Source organism: Eleutherodactylus coqui, chromosome 9, assembly GCF_035609145.1.
Source record: "Eleutherodactylus coqui strain aEleCoq1 chromosome 9, aEleCoq1.hap1, whole genome shotgun sequence".
NCBI classification, from domain to species: domain Eukaryota; kingdom Metazoa; phylum Chordata; class Amphibia; order Anura; family Eleutherodactylidae; genus Eleutherodactylus; species Eleutherodactylus coqui.
In genome coordinates, this window is record NC_089845.1 from 173,348,289 (window position 1) to 173,364,437 (window position 16,149).

General features: G+C 41.4%; 1 protein-coding gene across 4 annotated transcripts in view; it reads right to left on the reverse strand.

The window, feature by feature from the left end:
* Positions 1-16,149, reverse strand: part of ASAP1 (ArfGAP with SH3 domain, ankyrin repeat and PH domain 1) — a 403,335-nt gene that overhangs the window by 253,753 nt on the left and 133,433 nt on the right. Inside the window, exon 1 of one of the 4 annotated variants that reach the window (XM_066578797.1) lies at positions 2,094-2,221. The exons of the other annotated variants lie outside the window; for them this stretch is intronic. Coding sequence (XP_066434894.1) covers positions 2,094-2,095 — 2 coding nt within the window. The 5' untranslated portion in view covers positions 2,096-2,221. Of the gene's footprint in view, positions 1-2,093; positions 2,222-16,149 lie in introns of those variants that run through there. 4 annotated transcript variants of the gene reach the window in all.

A 16,149-nucleotide genomic window follows, 5' to 3' on the forward strand; every position in this document is an offset into this window, starting at 1 on the left:
ACAGTCACTATATACATACATGTCAGCACCTGGGGGGTACAGTCACTATATACATACATACATACATGTCAGCAGCTGGGGGGGTACAGTCACTATATACATACATGTCAGCACCTGGGGGGTACAGTCACTATATACATACATGTCAGCAGCTGGGGGGGTGCATTCACTATGTACATACATACATACATACATGTCAGCAGCTGGGGGGTGCAGTCACTATATACATACATGTCAGCAGCTGGGGGGGTGCAGTCACTATATACATATATATATATATACACGTCAGCAGCTGGGGGGTGCAGTCACTATATACATACATGTCAGCACCTGGGGGGTACAGTCACTATATACATACATGTCAGTAGCTGGGGGGTGCAGTCACTATATACATACATGTCAGCAGCTGGGGGTGCAGTCACTATATACATACATGTCAGCAGCTGGGGGGTGCAGTCACTATATACATACATGTCAGCAGCTGGGGGGGTGCAGTCACTATATACATACATGTCAGCAGCTGGGGGGGTGCAGTCACTATATACATATATATACATACATGTCAGCAGCTGGGGGGGTGCAGTCACTATATACATATATACATACATGTCAGCAGCTGGGGGGTGCAGTCACTATATACATATATACATACATGTCAGCAGCTGGGGGGGTGCAGTCACTATATACATACATGTCAGCAGCTGGGGGGGTGCAGTCACTATATACATACATGTCAGCAGCTGGGGGGGTGCAGTCACTATATACATATATATACATACATGTCAGCAGCTGGGGGGGTGCAGTCACTATATACATATATACATACATGTCAGCAGCTGGGGGGTGCAGTCACTATATACATATATACATACATGTCAGCAGCTGGGGGGGTGCAGTCACTATATACATACATGTCAGCAGCTGGGGGGGTGCAGTCACTATATACATATATACATGTCAGCATCTGGGGGGGGGTGCAGTCACTATATACATATATACATACATGTCAGCAGCTGGGGGGGGTGCAGTCACTATATACATACATGTCAGCAGCTGGGGGGTGCAGTCACTATATACATATATACATACATGTCAGCAGCTGGGGGGTGCAGTCACTATATACATATATACATGTCAGCTGCTGGGGGGTGCAGTCACTATATACATATATACATACATGTCAGCAGCTGGGGGGTGCAGTCACTATATACATATATACATACATGTCAGCAGCTGGGGGGTGCAGTCACTATATACATATATACATACATGTCAGCAGCTGGGGGTGCAGTCACTATATACATACATGTCAGCAGCTGGGGGGGGTGCAGTCACTATATACATATATACATACATGTCAGCAGCTGGGGGGTGCAGTCACTATATACATATATACACACGTCAGCAGCTGGGGGGGTGCAGTCACTATATACATATATACATACATGTCAGCAGCTGGGGGGTGCAGTCACTATATACATATATACATGTCAGCTGCTGGGGGGTGCAGTCACTATATACATATATACATACATGTCAGCAGCTGGGGGGTGCAGTCACTATATACATATATACATACATGTCAGCAGCAGGGGGGTGCAGTCACTATATACATATATACATACATGTCAGCAGCTGGGGGGTGCAGTCACTATATACATATATACATACATGTCAGCAGCTGGGGGGGTGCAGTCACTATATACATATATACACACATGTCAGCAGCTGGGGGGGTGCAGTCACTATATACATATATACATACATGTCAGCAGCTGGGGGTGCAGTCACTATATACATACATGTCAGCAGCTGGGGGTGCAGTCACTATATACATATATACATACATGTCAGCAGCTGGGGGGTGCAGTCACTATATACATGTCAGCAGCTGGGGGTGCAGTCACTATATACATATATACATACATGTCAGCAGCTGGGGGGTGCAGTCACTATATACATACATGTCAGCAGCTGAGGGTGCAGTCACTATATACATATATACATACATGTCAGCAGCTGGGGGGTGCAGTCACTATATACATATATACATACATGTCAGCACCTAGGGGGTGCAGTCACTATATACATACATGTCGGTGCTGGTGGCGCCCCCTCCCGGTCAGCTCCTGCTCAGCCTCCGCCGCGGCCTGCTGCCACCATTCCTCTCCGGTCTGCCGGCTCCGTCCGTCTTCACAGACCGCCGCATGCAGGGAGCGCGGGAGCAGACGGGCGCGCGGAGCGGGAGCGCGCCTAGAGACACTGCGCATGCGCCGCCCGCCGCCCAGCAACAGCGGAGTCATTCACAACCCGGTCACATCCGCAGCTGCAGGACGGGAGGGCATCGTATGTGACCTGTGCGTCATGTATGTAACACCATCTCCAACATGTGACCTGTGCGTCATGTATGTAACACCATCTCCAACATGTGACCTGTGCGTCATGTATGTAACACCATCTCCAACATGTGACCTGTGCGTCATGTATGTAACACCATCTCCAACATGTGACCTGTGCGTCATGTATGTAACACCATCTCCAACATGTGACCTGTGCGTCATGTATGTAACAACATCTCCAACATGTGACCTGTGCGTCATGTATGTAACACCATCTCCAACATGTGACCTGTGCGTCATGTATGTAACACCATCTCCAACATGTGACCTGTGCGTCATGTATGTAACACCATCTCCAACATGTGACCTGTGCGTCATGTATGTAACACCATCTCCAACATGTGACCTGTGCGTCATGTATGTAACACCGTCTGCCCCACGTGACCTGTGCGTCATGTATGTAACACCGTCTGCCCCACGTGACCTGTGAGTCATGTATGTAACACCGTCTGCCCCACGTGACCTGTGCGTCATGTATGTAACACCATTTGCCCCATGTGACCTGTGCGTCATGTATGTAACACCATCTCCAACGTGTGACCTGCGCGTCATGTATGTAACACCATCTCCAACATGTGACCTGTGCGTCATGTATGTAACACCGTCTGCCCCACGTGAACTGTGCGTCATGTATGTAACACCGTCTGCCCCATGTGACTTGTGTGTCATGTATGTAACACCGTCTGCTCCATGTCACCTGTCCGTCATGTATGTAACACCGTCTGCCCCACGTCACCTGTCCGTCATGTATGTAACACCGTCTGCCCCACGAGAACTGTGCGTCATGTATGTAACACCGTCTGCCCCATGTGACTTGTGTGTCATGTATGTAACACAGTCTGCCCCACGTCACCTGTCCGTCATGTATGTAACACTGCCCCATGTCACCTGTGCGTTATGTATGTACTACCGTCAGCCCCATGTCACCTGTCCGTCATGTATGTAACACCGTCTGCCCCACATCACCTGTCCGTCATGTATGTAACACCGTCTGCCCCACGAGAACTGTGCGTCATGTATGTAACACCGTCTGCCCCATGTGACTTGTGTGTCATGTATGTAACACTGTCTGCTCCATGTCACCTGTCCATCATGTATGTAACACCGTCTGCCCCACGTCACCTGTCCGTCATGCATGTAACACTGCCCCATGTCACCTGTGCGTTATGTATGTACTACCGTCAGCCCCATGTCACCTGTCCGTCATGTATGTAACGCAGTCTGCCTCACGTCACCAGTCCGTCATATATGTAACACTGTCTGCCACAAGTCACCTGTCTGTCATGCATGTCAACCGTCCGTCATGTATGTAACACTGGCTGCCCCACGTCACCTGTCCGTCATGTATGTAGCACTGTCTGCCACACGTCACCTGTCTGTCATGTATGTAACACAGTCTGCCCCATGTGACCTTTTCGTTATGTATGTAACACTGTCTGACCCATGTCACCTGTGCGTCATGTATGTAACACTTTCTGCCCCACGTCACCTGTTCGTCTGTCTCATGTCAACCATCCGTTATGTATGTAACACCGTCAACCACATGTAACATCCTCTTCTCTACACATATATCCTGCTCATCCTCATGCATGTAACATCCTCTTTCTACACATGTAACCTGCTCATCCTCATGGACGTAATGTAACCTCCTCTACACATGTAACATAGTCAACCTCATGTTTGTAATGTAACCTCCTCTACACATGTAACATACTCATCCTCATGTATGTAATGTAACATCCTCTACACATGTAACATACTCATCCTCATGCATGTAATCTCGTCTCCTCTACACATGTAACATACTCATCCTCATGTATGTAATGTAACATCCTCTACACATGTAACATACTCATCCTCATGCATGTAATGTCCTCTCTTCTATACATGTAACATACTCATCCTCATGCATGTATTGTCCTCTCCTCTACACGTGTAACATCCTCATCCTCATGCATGTAATGTCCTCTCCTCTACACATATAACATACTCATCCTCATGCATGTAATGTCCTCTCTTCTATACATGTAACATACTCATCCTCATGCATGTAATGTCCTCTCCTCTACACGTGTAACATATTCATCCTCATGCATGTAATGTCCTCTCATCTACACATGTAACATACTCAACCTCATGCATGTAATGTAACATCCTCTACACATGTAACATACTCATCCTCATGCATGTAATGTAACCTCCTCTACACATGTAACATACTCATCCTCATGCATGTAATGTAACCTCCTCTACACATGTAACATACTCATCCTCATGCATGTAATGTCCTCTCCTGTACACATGTAATATACTCATCCTCATGCATGTAATGTCCTCTCCTCTACACATGTAACATACTCATCCTCATGCATGTAATGTAACCTCCTCTACACATGTAACATACTCATCCTCATGCATGTAATGTAACCTCCTCTACACATGTAACATACTCATCCTCATGCATGTAATGTCCTCTCCTCTACATATGTAACATACTCAACCTCATGCATGTAATGTAACCTCCTCTACACATGTAACATACTCATCCTCATGCATGTAATGTCCTCTCCTTTACACATGTAACATACTCATCCTCATGCATGTAATGTAACCTCCTCTACACATGTAACATACTCATCCTCATGCATGTAATGTCCTCTCCTCTACACATGTAACATACTCATCCTCATCCATGTGATGTAACCTTCTCTACACATGTAACATACTCATCCTCATGCATGTATTGTCCTCTCCTCTACACGTGTAACATACTCATCCTCATGCATGTAATGTCCTCTCCTCTACACATGTAACATACTCATCCTCATCCATGTGATGTAACCTTCTCTACACATGTAACATCCTCATCCTCATGCATGTAATGTCCTCTCCTCCACACATATAACATACTCATCCTCATGCATGTAATGTCCTCTCCTCTACACGTGTAACATATTCAACCTCATGCATGTAATGTCCTCTCATCTACACATGTAACATACTCAACCTCATGCATGTAATGTAACATCCTCTACACATGTAACATACTCATCCTCATGCATGTAATGTAACCTCCTCTACACATGTAACGTACTCATCCTCATGCATGTAATGTAACCTCCTCTACACATGTAACATACTCATCCTCATGCATGTAATGTCCTCTCCTGTACACATGTAACATACTCATCCTCATGCATGTAATGTCCTCTCCTCTACACATGTAACATACTCATCCTCATGCATGTAATGTAACCTCCTCTACACATGTAACATACTCATCCTCATGCATGTAATGTAACCTCCTCTACACATGTAACATACTCATCCTCATGCATGTAATGACCTCTCCTCTACATATGTAACATACTCAACCTCATTCATGTAATGTAACCTCCTCTACACATGTAACATACTCATCATCATGCATGTAATGTAACCTCCTCTACACATCTAACATACTTATCCTCATGCATGTAATGTAACCTCCTCTACACATGTAACATCCTCATCCTCATGTATGTAATGTAACCTCCTCTACACATGTAACATACTCATCCTCATGCATGTAATGTCCTCTCCTCTACACATGTAATATACTCATCCTCATGCATGTAATGTCCTCTTCTCTACAGATGTAACATACTCATCCTCATGTATGTAATGTAACGTCCTCTACACATGTAACATACTCATCCTCATGCATGCAATGTAACCTCCTCTACGCATGTAACATACTCATCCTAATGCATGTAATGTCCTCTCCTCTACACATGTAACATACTCATCATCATGCATGTAATGTAACCTCCTCTACACATGTAACATACTCATCCTCATGCATGTAATGTCCTCTCCTCTATACATGTAACATACTCATCCTCATGCATATAATGTAACCTCCTCCACACATGTAACATACTCATCCTCATGCATGTAATGTAACCTCTTTTACACATGTAACATACTCATCCTCATGCATGTAATGTAACCTCCTCTACACATGTAACATACTCATCCTCATGCATGTAATGTCCTCTCCATTACACATGTAACATACTCATCCTCATGCATGTAATGTAACCTCCCCTAAACATGTAACATAGTCATCCTCATGCATGTAATGTAACCTCCTCTACACATGTAACATACTCATCCTCATGCATGTAATGTAACCTCCTCTACACATGTAACATACTCATCCTCATGCATGTAATGTCCTCTCCTTTACACATGTAACATACTCATCCTCATGCATGTAATGTAACCTCCTCTACACATGTAACATACTCATCCTCATGCATGTAATGTCCTCCCCTTTAAACATGTAACATACTAATCCTCATGCATGTAGTGTCCTTTCTTCTACACATGTAACATACTCATCCTCACGCATGTAATGTAACCTCCCCTAAATATGTAACATAGTCATCCTTATGTATGTAATGTAACCTCCTCTACACATGTAACATACTCATCCTCATGTATGTAATGTCCTCTCCTCTACACATGTAACATACTCATCCTCATGCATGTAATGTAACCTCCTCTTCACATTTAACATATTCATCCTCATGCATGTAATGTAACCTCCTCTACACATGTAACATACTCATCCTCATGCATGTAATGTAACCTCCTCTACACATGTAACATACTCATCCTCATGTATGTAATGTCCTCTCCTCTACACATGTAGCATACTCATCCTCATACACGTAATCTCCTCTCCTCTACACATGTAACATACTCATCCTCATGCATGTAATGTCCTCTCCTCTACACATGTAACATACTCATCCTCATGCATGTAATGTAACCTCCTCTACACATGTAACATACTCATCCTCATGCATGTAATGTAACCTCCTCTACACATGTAACATACTCATCCTCATGCATGTAATGTAACCTCCTCTTCACATTTAACATATTCATCCTCATGCATGTAATGTAACCTCCTCTACACATGTAACATACTCATCCTCATGCATGTAATGTAACCTCCTCTACACATGTAACATACTCATCCTCATGTATGTAATGTCCTCTCCTCTACACATGTAGCATACTCATCCTCATACACGTAATGTCCTCTTCTCTACACATGTAACATACTCATCCTCATGCATGTAATGTCCTCTCCTCTACACATGTTACATACTCATCCTCATGCATGTAATGTCCTCTCCTCTATACATGTAACATCCTCATCCTCATGCATGTAATGTAACCTCTATACATGTAACATCCTCATCCTCATGCATGTAATGTAACCTCCTCTACACATTTAACATATTCATCCTCATGCATGTAATGTAACCTCCTCTACACATGTAACATACTCATCCTCATACATGTAATGTCCTCTCCTCTACACATGTAACATACTCATCCTCATGCATGTAATGTAACCTCCTCTACACATGTAACATACTCATCCTCATGCATGTAATCTCCTCTCCTCTACACATGTAACATACTCATCCTCATGTATGTAATGTCCTCTCCTCTACACATGTAACATACTCATCCTCATGCATGTAATGTCCTCTCCTGTACACATGTAATATACTCATCCTCATGCATGTAATGTCCTCTCCTCTACACATGTAACATAATCATCCTCATGCATGTAATGTAACCTCCTCTACACATGTAACATACTCATCATCATGCATGTAATGTAACCTTCTCTGCACATGTAACATACTCATCCTCATTGCATGTAATGTAACCTCCTCTACACATGTCACATACTCATCGTCATGCATGTAATGTCCTCTCCTACACACATGTAACATACTCATCTTCATGCATGTAATGTCCTCTCTACACATGTAACATACTCATCCTCACGCATGTAATGTCCTCTCCTCTACACATGTAACATACTCGTCCTCATGCATGTAATGTAACCTCCTCTACACATGTAACATACTCATCCTCATGCATGTAATGTAACCTCCTCTACACATGTAATATACTCATCCTCATGCATGTAATGTAACCCCCACTACACATGTAATATACTCATCCTCATGCATGTAACCTCCTCTATACATGTAACATACTCATCTACATGCATGTAATGTTCTCTCCTCTACACATGTAACATACTCATCCTCATGTATGTAATGTCCTCTCCTCTACACATGTAACATACTCATCCTCATGCATGTAATGTAACCTCCTCTACACATGTAACATACTCATCATCATGCATGTAATGTAACCTCCTCTACACATGTAACATATTTATCTTCATGCATGTACTGTCCTCTCCTCTACACATGTAACATACTCATCCATGTAATGTCCTCTCTTCTATACATGTAACATACTCATCCTCATGCATGTAATGTCCTCTCCTCTACAAATGTAACATACTCATCCTCATGCATGTAATGTAACCTCCCCTAAGCATGTAACATAGTCATCCTCATGCATGTAATATCCTCTTGTCTACACATGTAACATACTCAGCATCATGCATGTAATGTCCTCTTCTCTACATATGTAACATAGTCATCCTTATGTATGTAATGTAACCTCCTCTACACATGTAACATACTCATCCTCATGCATGTAATGTAACCTCCTCTACACATGTAACATACTCATCCTCATGCATGTAATGTAACCTCTACACATGTAACATCCTCATGCATGTAATGTCCTCTCCTTTACACATGTAACATACTCATCCTCATGCATGTAATGTCCTCTCCTCTATACATGTAACATACTCATCCTCATGCATGTAATGTAACCTCCTCTACACATGTAACGTACTCATCCTCATGCATGTAATGTAACCTCTTTTACACATGTAACATACTCATCCTCATGCATGTAATGTAACCTGCTCTACACATGTAACATACTCATCCTCATGCATGTAATGTAACCTCCTCTACATATGTAACATACTCATCCTCATGCATGTAATGTCCTCTCCTCTACACATGTAACATCCTCATGCATTTAATGTTCTCTCTTCTATACATGTAACATACTCATCCTCATGCATGTAATGTAACCTCCTCTTCACATGTAACATACTCATCCTCATGCATGTAATGTCCTCTCCTCTACACATGTAACATCCTCATGCATGTAATGTTCTCTCTTCTATACATGTAACATACTCATCCTCATGCAAGTAATGTAACCTCCTCTACACATGTAACATACTCATCCTCATGCATGTAATGTAACCTCCTCTACATATGTAACATACTCATCCTCATGCATGTAATGTCCTCTCCTCTACACATGTAACATCCTCATGCATGTAATGTGCTCTCATCTACACATGTAACATACTCATCCTCATGCATGTAATGTCCTCTCCTCTACACATGTAACATCCTCATCCTCATGCATGTAATATCCTCTTGTCTACACATGTAACATACTCAGCATCATGCATGTAATGTCCTCTTCTCTACATATGTAACATAGTCATCCTTATGTATGTAATGTAACCTCCTCTACACATGTAACATACTCATCCTCATGCATGTAATGTAACCTCCTCTACACATGTAACATACTCATCCTCATGCATGTAATGTAACCTCTACACATGTAACATCCTCATGCATGTAATGTCCTCTCCTTTACACATGTAACATACTCATCCTCATGCATGTAATGTCCTCTCCTCTATACATGTAACATACTCATCCTCATGCATGTAATGTAACCTCCTCTACACATGTAACATACTCATCCTCATGCATGTAATGTAACCTCTACACATGTAACATCCTCATGCATGTAATGTCCTCTCCTTTACACATGTAACATACTCATCCTCATGCATGTAATGTCCTCTCCTCTATACATGTAACGTACTCATCCTCATGCATGTAATGTAACCTCCTCCACACATGTAACATACTCATCCTCATGCATGTAATGTAACCTGCTCTACACATGTAACATACTCATCCTCATGCATGTAATGTAACCTCCTCTACACATGTAACATACTCATCCTCATGCATGTAATGTAACCTCCTCTACATATGTAACATACTCATCCTCATGCATGTAATGTCCTCTCCTCTACACATGTAACATCCTCATGCATTTAATGTTCTCTCTTCTATACATGTAACATACTCATCCTCATGCATGTAATGTAACCTCCTCTTCACATGTAACATACTCATCCTCATGCATGTAATGTCCTCTCCTCTACACATGTAACATCCTCATGCATGTAATGTTCTCTCTTCTATACATGTAACATACTCATCCTCATGCAAGTAATGTAACCTCCTCTACACATGTAACATACTCATCCTCATGCATGTAATGTAACCTCCTCTACATATGTAACATACTCATCCTCATGCATGTAATGTCCTCTCCTCTACACATGTAACATCCTCATGCATGTAATGTGCTCTCATCTACACATGTAACATACTCATCCTCATGCATGTAATGTCCTCTCCTCTACACATGTAACATCCTCATCCTCATGCATGTAATTTCCTCTTCTCTACATATGTAACATACTCATCATCATGCATGTAATGTAACCTCCTCTACACATGTAACATACTCATCCTCATGCATGTAATGTCCTCTCCTCTACACATGTAACATACTCATCCTCATGCATGTAATTTCCTCTTCTCTACATATGTAACATACTCATCATCATGCATGTAATGTAACCTCCTCTACACATGTAACATACTCATCCTCATGCATGTAATGTCCTCTCCTGTACACATGTAACATACTCATCCTCATGCATGTAATGTAACCTCCTCTACACATGTAACATACTCATCCTCATGCATGTAATGTAACCTTCTCTACACATGTAACATACTCATCCTCATGCATGTAATGTCCTCTCCTCTATACATGTAACATACTCATCCTCATGCATGTAATGTAACCTCCTCTACACATGTAACGTACTCATCCTCATGCATGTAATGTAACCTCCTCCACACATGTAACATACTCATCCTCATGCATGTAATGTAACCTGCTCTACACATGTAACATACTCATCCTCATGCATGTAATGTAACCTCCTCTACACATGTAACATACTCATCCTCATGCATGTAATGTAACCTCCTCTACATATGTAACATACTCATCCTCATGCATGTAATGTCCTCTCCTCTACACATGTAACATCCTCATGCATTTAATGTTCTCTCTTCTATGCATGTAACATACTCATCCTCATGCATGTAATGTAACCTCCTCTTCACATGTAACATACTCATCCTCATGCATGTAATGTCCTCTCCTCTACACATGTAACATCCTCATGCATGTAATGTTCTCTCTTCTATACATGTAACATACTCATCCTCATGCAAGTAATGTAACCTCCTCTACACATGTAACATACTCATCCTCATGCATGTAATGTAACCTCCTCTACATATGTAACATACTCATCCTCATGCATGTAATGTCCTCTCCTCTACACATGTAACATCCTCATGCATGTAATGTGCTCTCATCTACACATGTAACATACTCATCCTCATGCATGTAATGTCCTCTCCTCTACACATGTAACATCCTCATCCTCATGCATGTAATTTCCTCTTCTCTACATATGTAACATACTCATCATCATGCATGTAATGTAACCTCCTCTACACATGTAACATACTCATCCTCATGCATGTAATGTCCTCTCCTCTACACATGTAACATACTCATCCTCATGCATGTAATTTCCTCTTCTCTACATATGTAACATACTCATCCTCATGCATGTAATGTAACCTCCTCTACACATGTAACATACTCATCCTCATGCATGTAATGTCCTCTCCTGTACACATGTAACATACTCATCCTCATGCATGTAATGTAACCTCCTCTACACATGTAACATACTCATCCTCATGCATGTAATGTAACCTCCTCTACACATGTAACATACTCATCATCATGCATGTAATGTAACCTCCTCTACACATGTAGCATATTCATCTTCATGCATGTAATGTCCTCTCCTCTACACATGTAACATACTCATCCATGTAATGTCCTCTCCTCTACACATCTAACATACTCCTCCTCATGCATGTAATGTCCTCTCCTCTACACATGTAATATACTCATCCTCATGCATGTAATGTCATCTCCCCTAAACATGTAACATAGTCATCCTCATGCATGTAGTATCCTCTTATCTACACATGTAACATACTCATCATCATGCATGTAATGTCCTCTTCTCTAAATATGTAACATAGTCATCCTTATGTATGTAATGTAACCTCCTCTACACATGTAACATACTCATCATCATGCATGTAATGTCCTCTTCTCTAAATATGTAACATAGTCATCCTTATGCATGTAATGTAACCTCCTCTACACATGTAACATACTCATCCTCAGCATGTAATGTAACCTCCTCTACACATGTAACATATTCATCCTCATGCATGTAATGTAACCTCCTCTATACATGTAACATACTCATCCTCATGCATGTAATGTCCTCTCCTCTTTACATGTAATATACTCATCCTCATGCATGTAATGTAACCTCTTCTACATATGTAACATACTCATCCTCATGCATGTAATGTCCTCTCCTCTACACATGTAACATCCTCATGCATGTAATGTGCTCTCATCTACACATGTAACATACTCATCCTCATGCATGTAATGTCCTCTCCTCTACATATGTAACATACTCATCATCATGCATGTAATGTAACCTCCTCTACACATGTAACATACTCATCCTCATGCATGTAATGTAACCTCCTCTACACGTGTAACATACTCCTCATGCATGTAATGTCCTCTCCTCTACACATGTAACATACTCATCATCATGCATGTAATGTAACCTCCTCTACACATGTAGCATATTCATCTTCATGCATGTAATGTCCTCTCCTCTAAACATGTAACATACTCATCCATGTAATGTCCTCTCCTCTACACATGTAATTACTCATCCTCATGCATGTAATGTCCTCTCCTCTACACATGTAACATACTCCTCCTCATGCATGTAATGTCCTCTCCTCTACACATGTAACATACTCATCCTCATGCATGTAATGTAACCTCCTCTACACATGTAACATACTCATCCTCATGCATGTAATGTCCTCTCCCCTAAACATGTAACATAGTCATCCTCATGCATGTAGTACCTCTTATCTACACATTTAACATACTCATCATCATGCATGTAATGTCCTCTTCTCTAAATATGTAACATAGTCATCCTTATGTATGTAATGTAACCTCCTCTACACATGTAACATACTCATCCTCATGCATGTAATGTAACCTCCTCCATACATGTAACATACTCATCCTCATGCATGTAATGTCCTCTCCTCTTTACATGTAACATACTCATCCTCATGCATGTAATGTAACCTCCTCCACACATGTAACATACTCATCCCCATGCATGTAATGTAACCTGCTCTACATATGTAACATACTCATCCTCATGCATGTAATGTAACCTCCTCTACACATGTAACATACTCATCCTCATGCATGTAATGTCCTCTCCTCTACACATGTAACATCCTCATGCATGTAATGTAACCTCCTCTACACATGTAACATACTCATCCTCATGCATGTAATGTTCTCTCTTCTATACATGTAACATACTCATCCTCATGCATGTAATGTCCTCTCCTCTACACATGTAACATACTCATCCTCATGCATGTAATGTAACCTCCCCATAACATGTAACATAGTTATCCTCATGCATGTAATATCCTCTTGTCTACACATGTAACATACTCATCATCATGCATGTAATGTCCTCTTGTCTACACATGTAACATACTCATCATCATGCATGTAATGTAACCTCCTCTACACATGTAACATACTCATCCTCATCCATGTGATGTAACCTCCTCTACACATGTAACATACTCATCCTCATGCATGTAATGTCCTCTCCTCTACACATGTAACATATTCATCTTCATGCATGTAATGTCCTCTCCTCTACACATGTAACATACTCATCCATGTAATGCCCTCTCCTCTACACATGTAACATACTCATCCTCATGCATGTAATGTCCTCTCCTCTACACATGTAACATACTCATCCTCATGCATGTAATGTCCTCTCCTCTACACATGTAACATACTCATCCTCATGCATGTAATGTAACCTCCCCTAAACATGTAACATAGTCATCCTCATGCATGTAATCTCCTCTTGTCTACACATGTAACATACTCATCATCATGCATGTAATGTCGTCTTCTCTACATATGTAACATAGTCATCCTTATGTATGTAATGTAACCTCCTCTACACATGTAACATACTCTTCCTCATGCATGTAATGTAACCTCCTCTACACATGTAACATACTCATCCTCATGCATGTAATGTAACCTCCTCTACACATGTAACATACTCATCCTCATGCATGTAATGTCCTCTCCTCTATACATGTAACATACTCATCCTCATGCATGTAATGTAACCTGCTCTACACATGTAACATACTCATCCTCATGCATGTAATATAACCTCCTCTACACATGTAACATACTCATCCTCATGCATGTAATGTCCTCTCCTCTACACATGTAACATACTCATCCTCATGCATGTAATGTCCTCTCCTCTACACATGTAACATCCTCATCCTCATGCATGTAATGTCCTCTCCTCTACACATGTAACATCCTCATCCTCATGCATGTAATGTCCTCTCTTCCATACATGTAACATACGCAGCCTCATGCATGTAATGTCCTCTCCTCTACACCTGTAACATACTCATCCTCATGCATGAAATGTAACCTCCTCTACACATGTAACATACTCATCATCATGCATGTAATGTCCTCTCCTCTATACATGTAACATACTCATCCTCATGCATGTAATTTTCTCTTCTCTACATATGTAACATACTCATCATCATGCATGTAATGTAACCTCCTCTACACATGTAACATACTCATCCTCATCCATGTAATGTAACCTCCTCTACACATGTAACATACTTATTCTCATGCATGTAATGTCCTCTCCTCTACATATGTAACATACTCATCCTCATGCATGTAATGTCCTCTCCTCTACACATGTAACATACTCATCCTCATGCATGTAATGTCCTCTCCTCTACACATGTAACATACTCATCCTCTTGCATGTAATGTCCTCTCCTCTACACATGTAACATCCTGATCCTCATGCATGTAATGTCCTCTCTTCCATACGTGTAACATACTCAGCCTCATGCATGTAATGTCCTCTCCTCTACACATGTAACATACTCATCCTCATGCATGTAATGTAACCTCCTCTACACATTTAACATACTCATCCTCATGCATGTTATGTCCTCTCCTCTACACATGTAACATACTCATCCTCATGCATGTAATGTAACCTCCTCTACACATGTAACATACTCATCCTCATGCATGTAATGTCCTCTCCTCTACACATGTAACATACTCATCCTCATGCATGTAATGTAACCTCCCCTACACATGTAACATACTCATCCTCGTGCATTTAATGTCCTCTCCTCTACACGTGTAACATACTCCTCATGCATGTAATGTCCTCTCCTCTACACATGTAACATACTCATCCTCATGCATGTAATGTGACCTCCTCTACACATGTAACATACTCATCCTCATGCATGTAATGTCCTCTCCTCTACACATGTAACATACTCATCATCATGCATGTAATGTCCTCTCC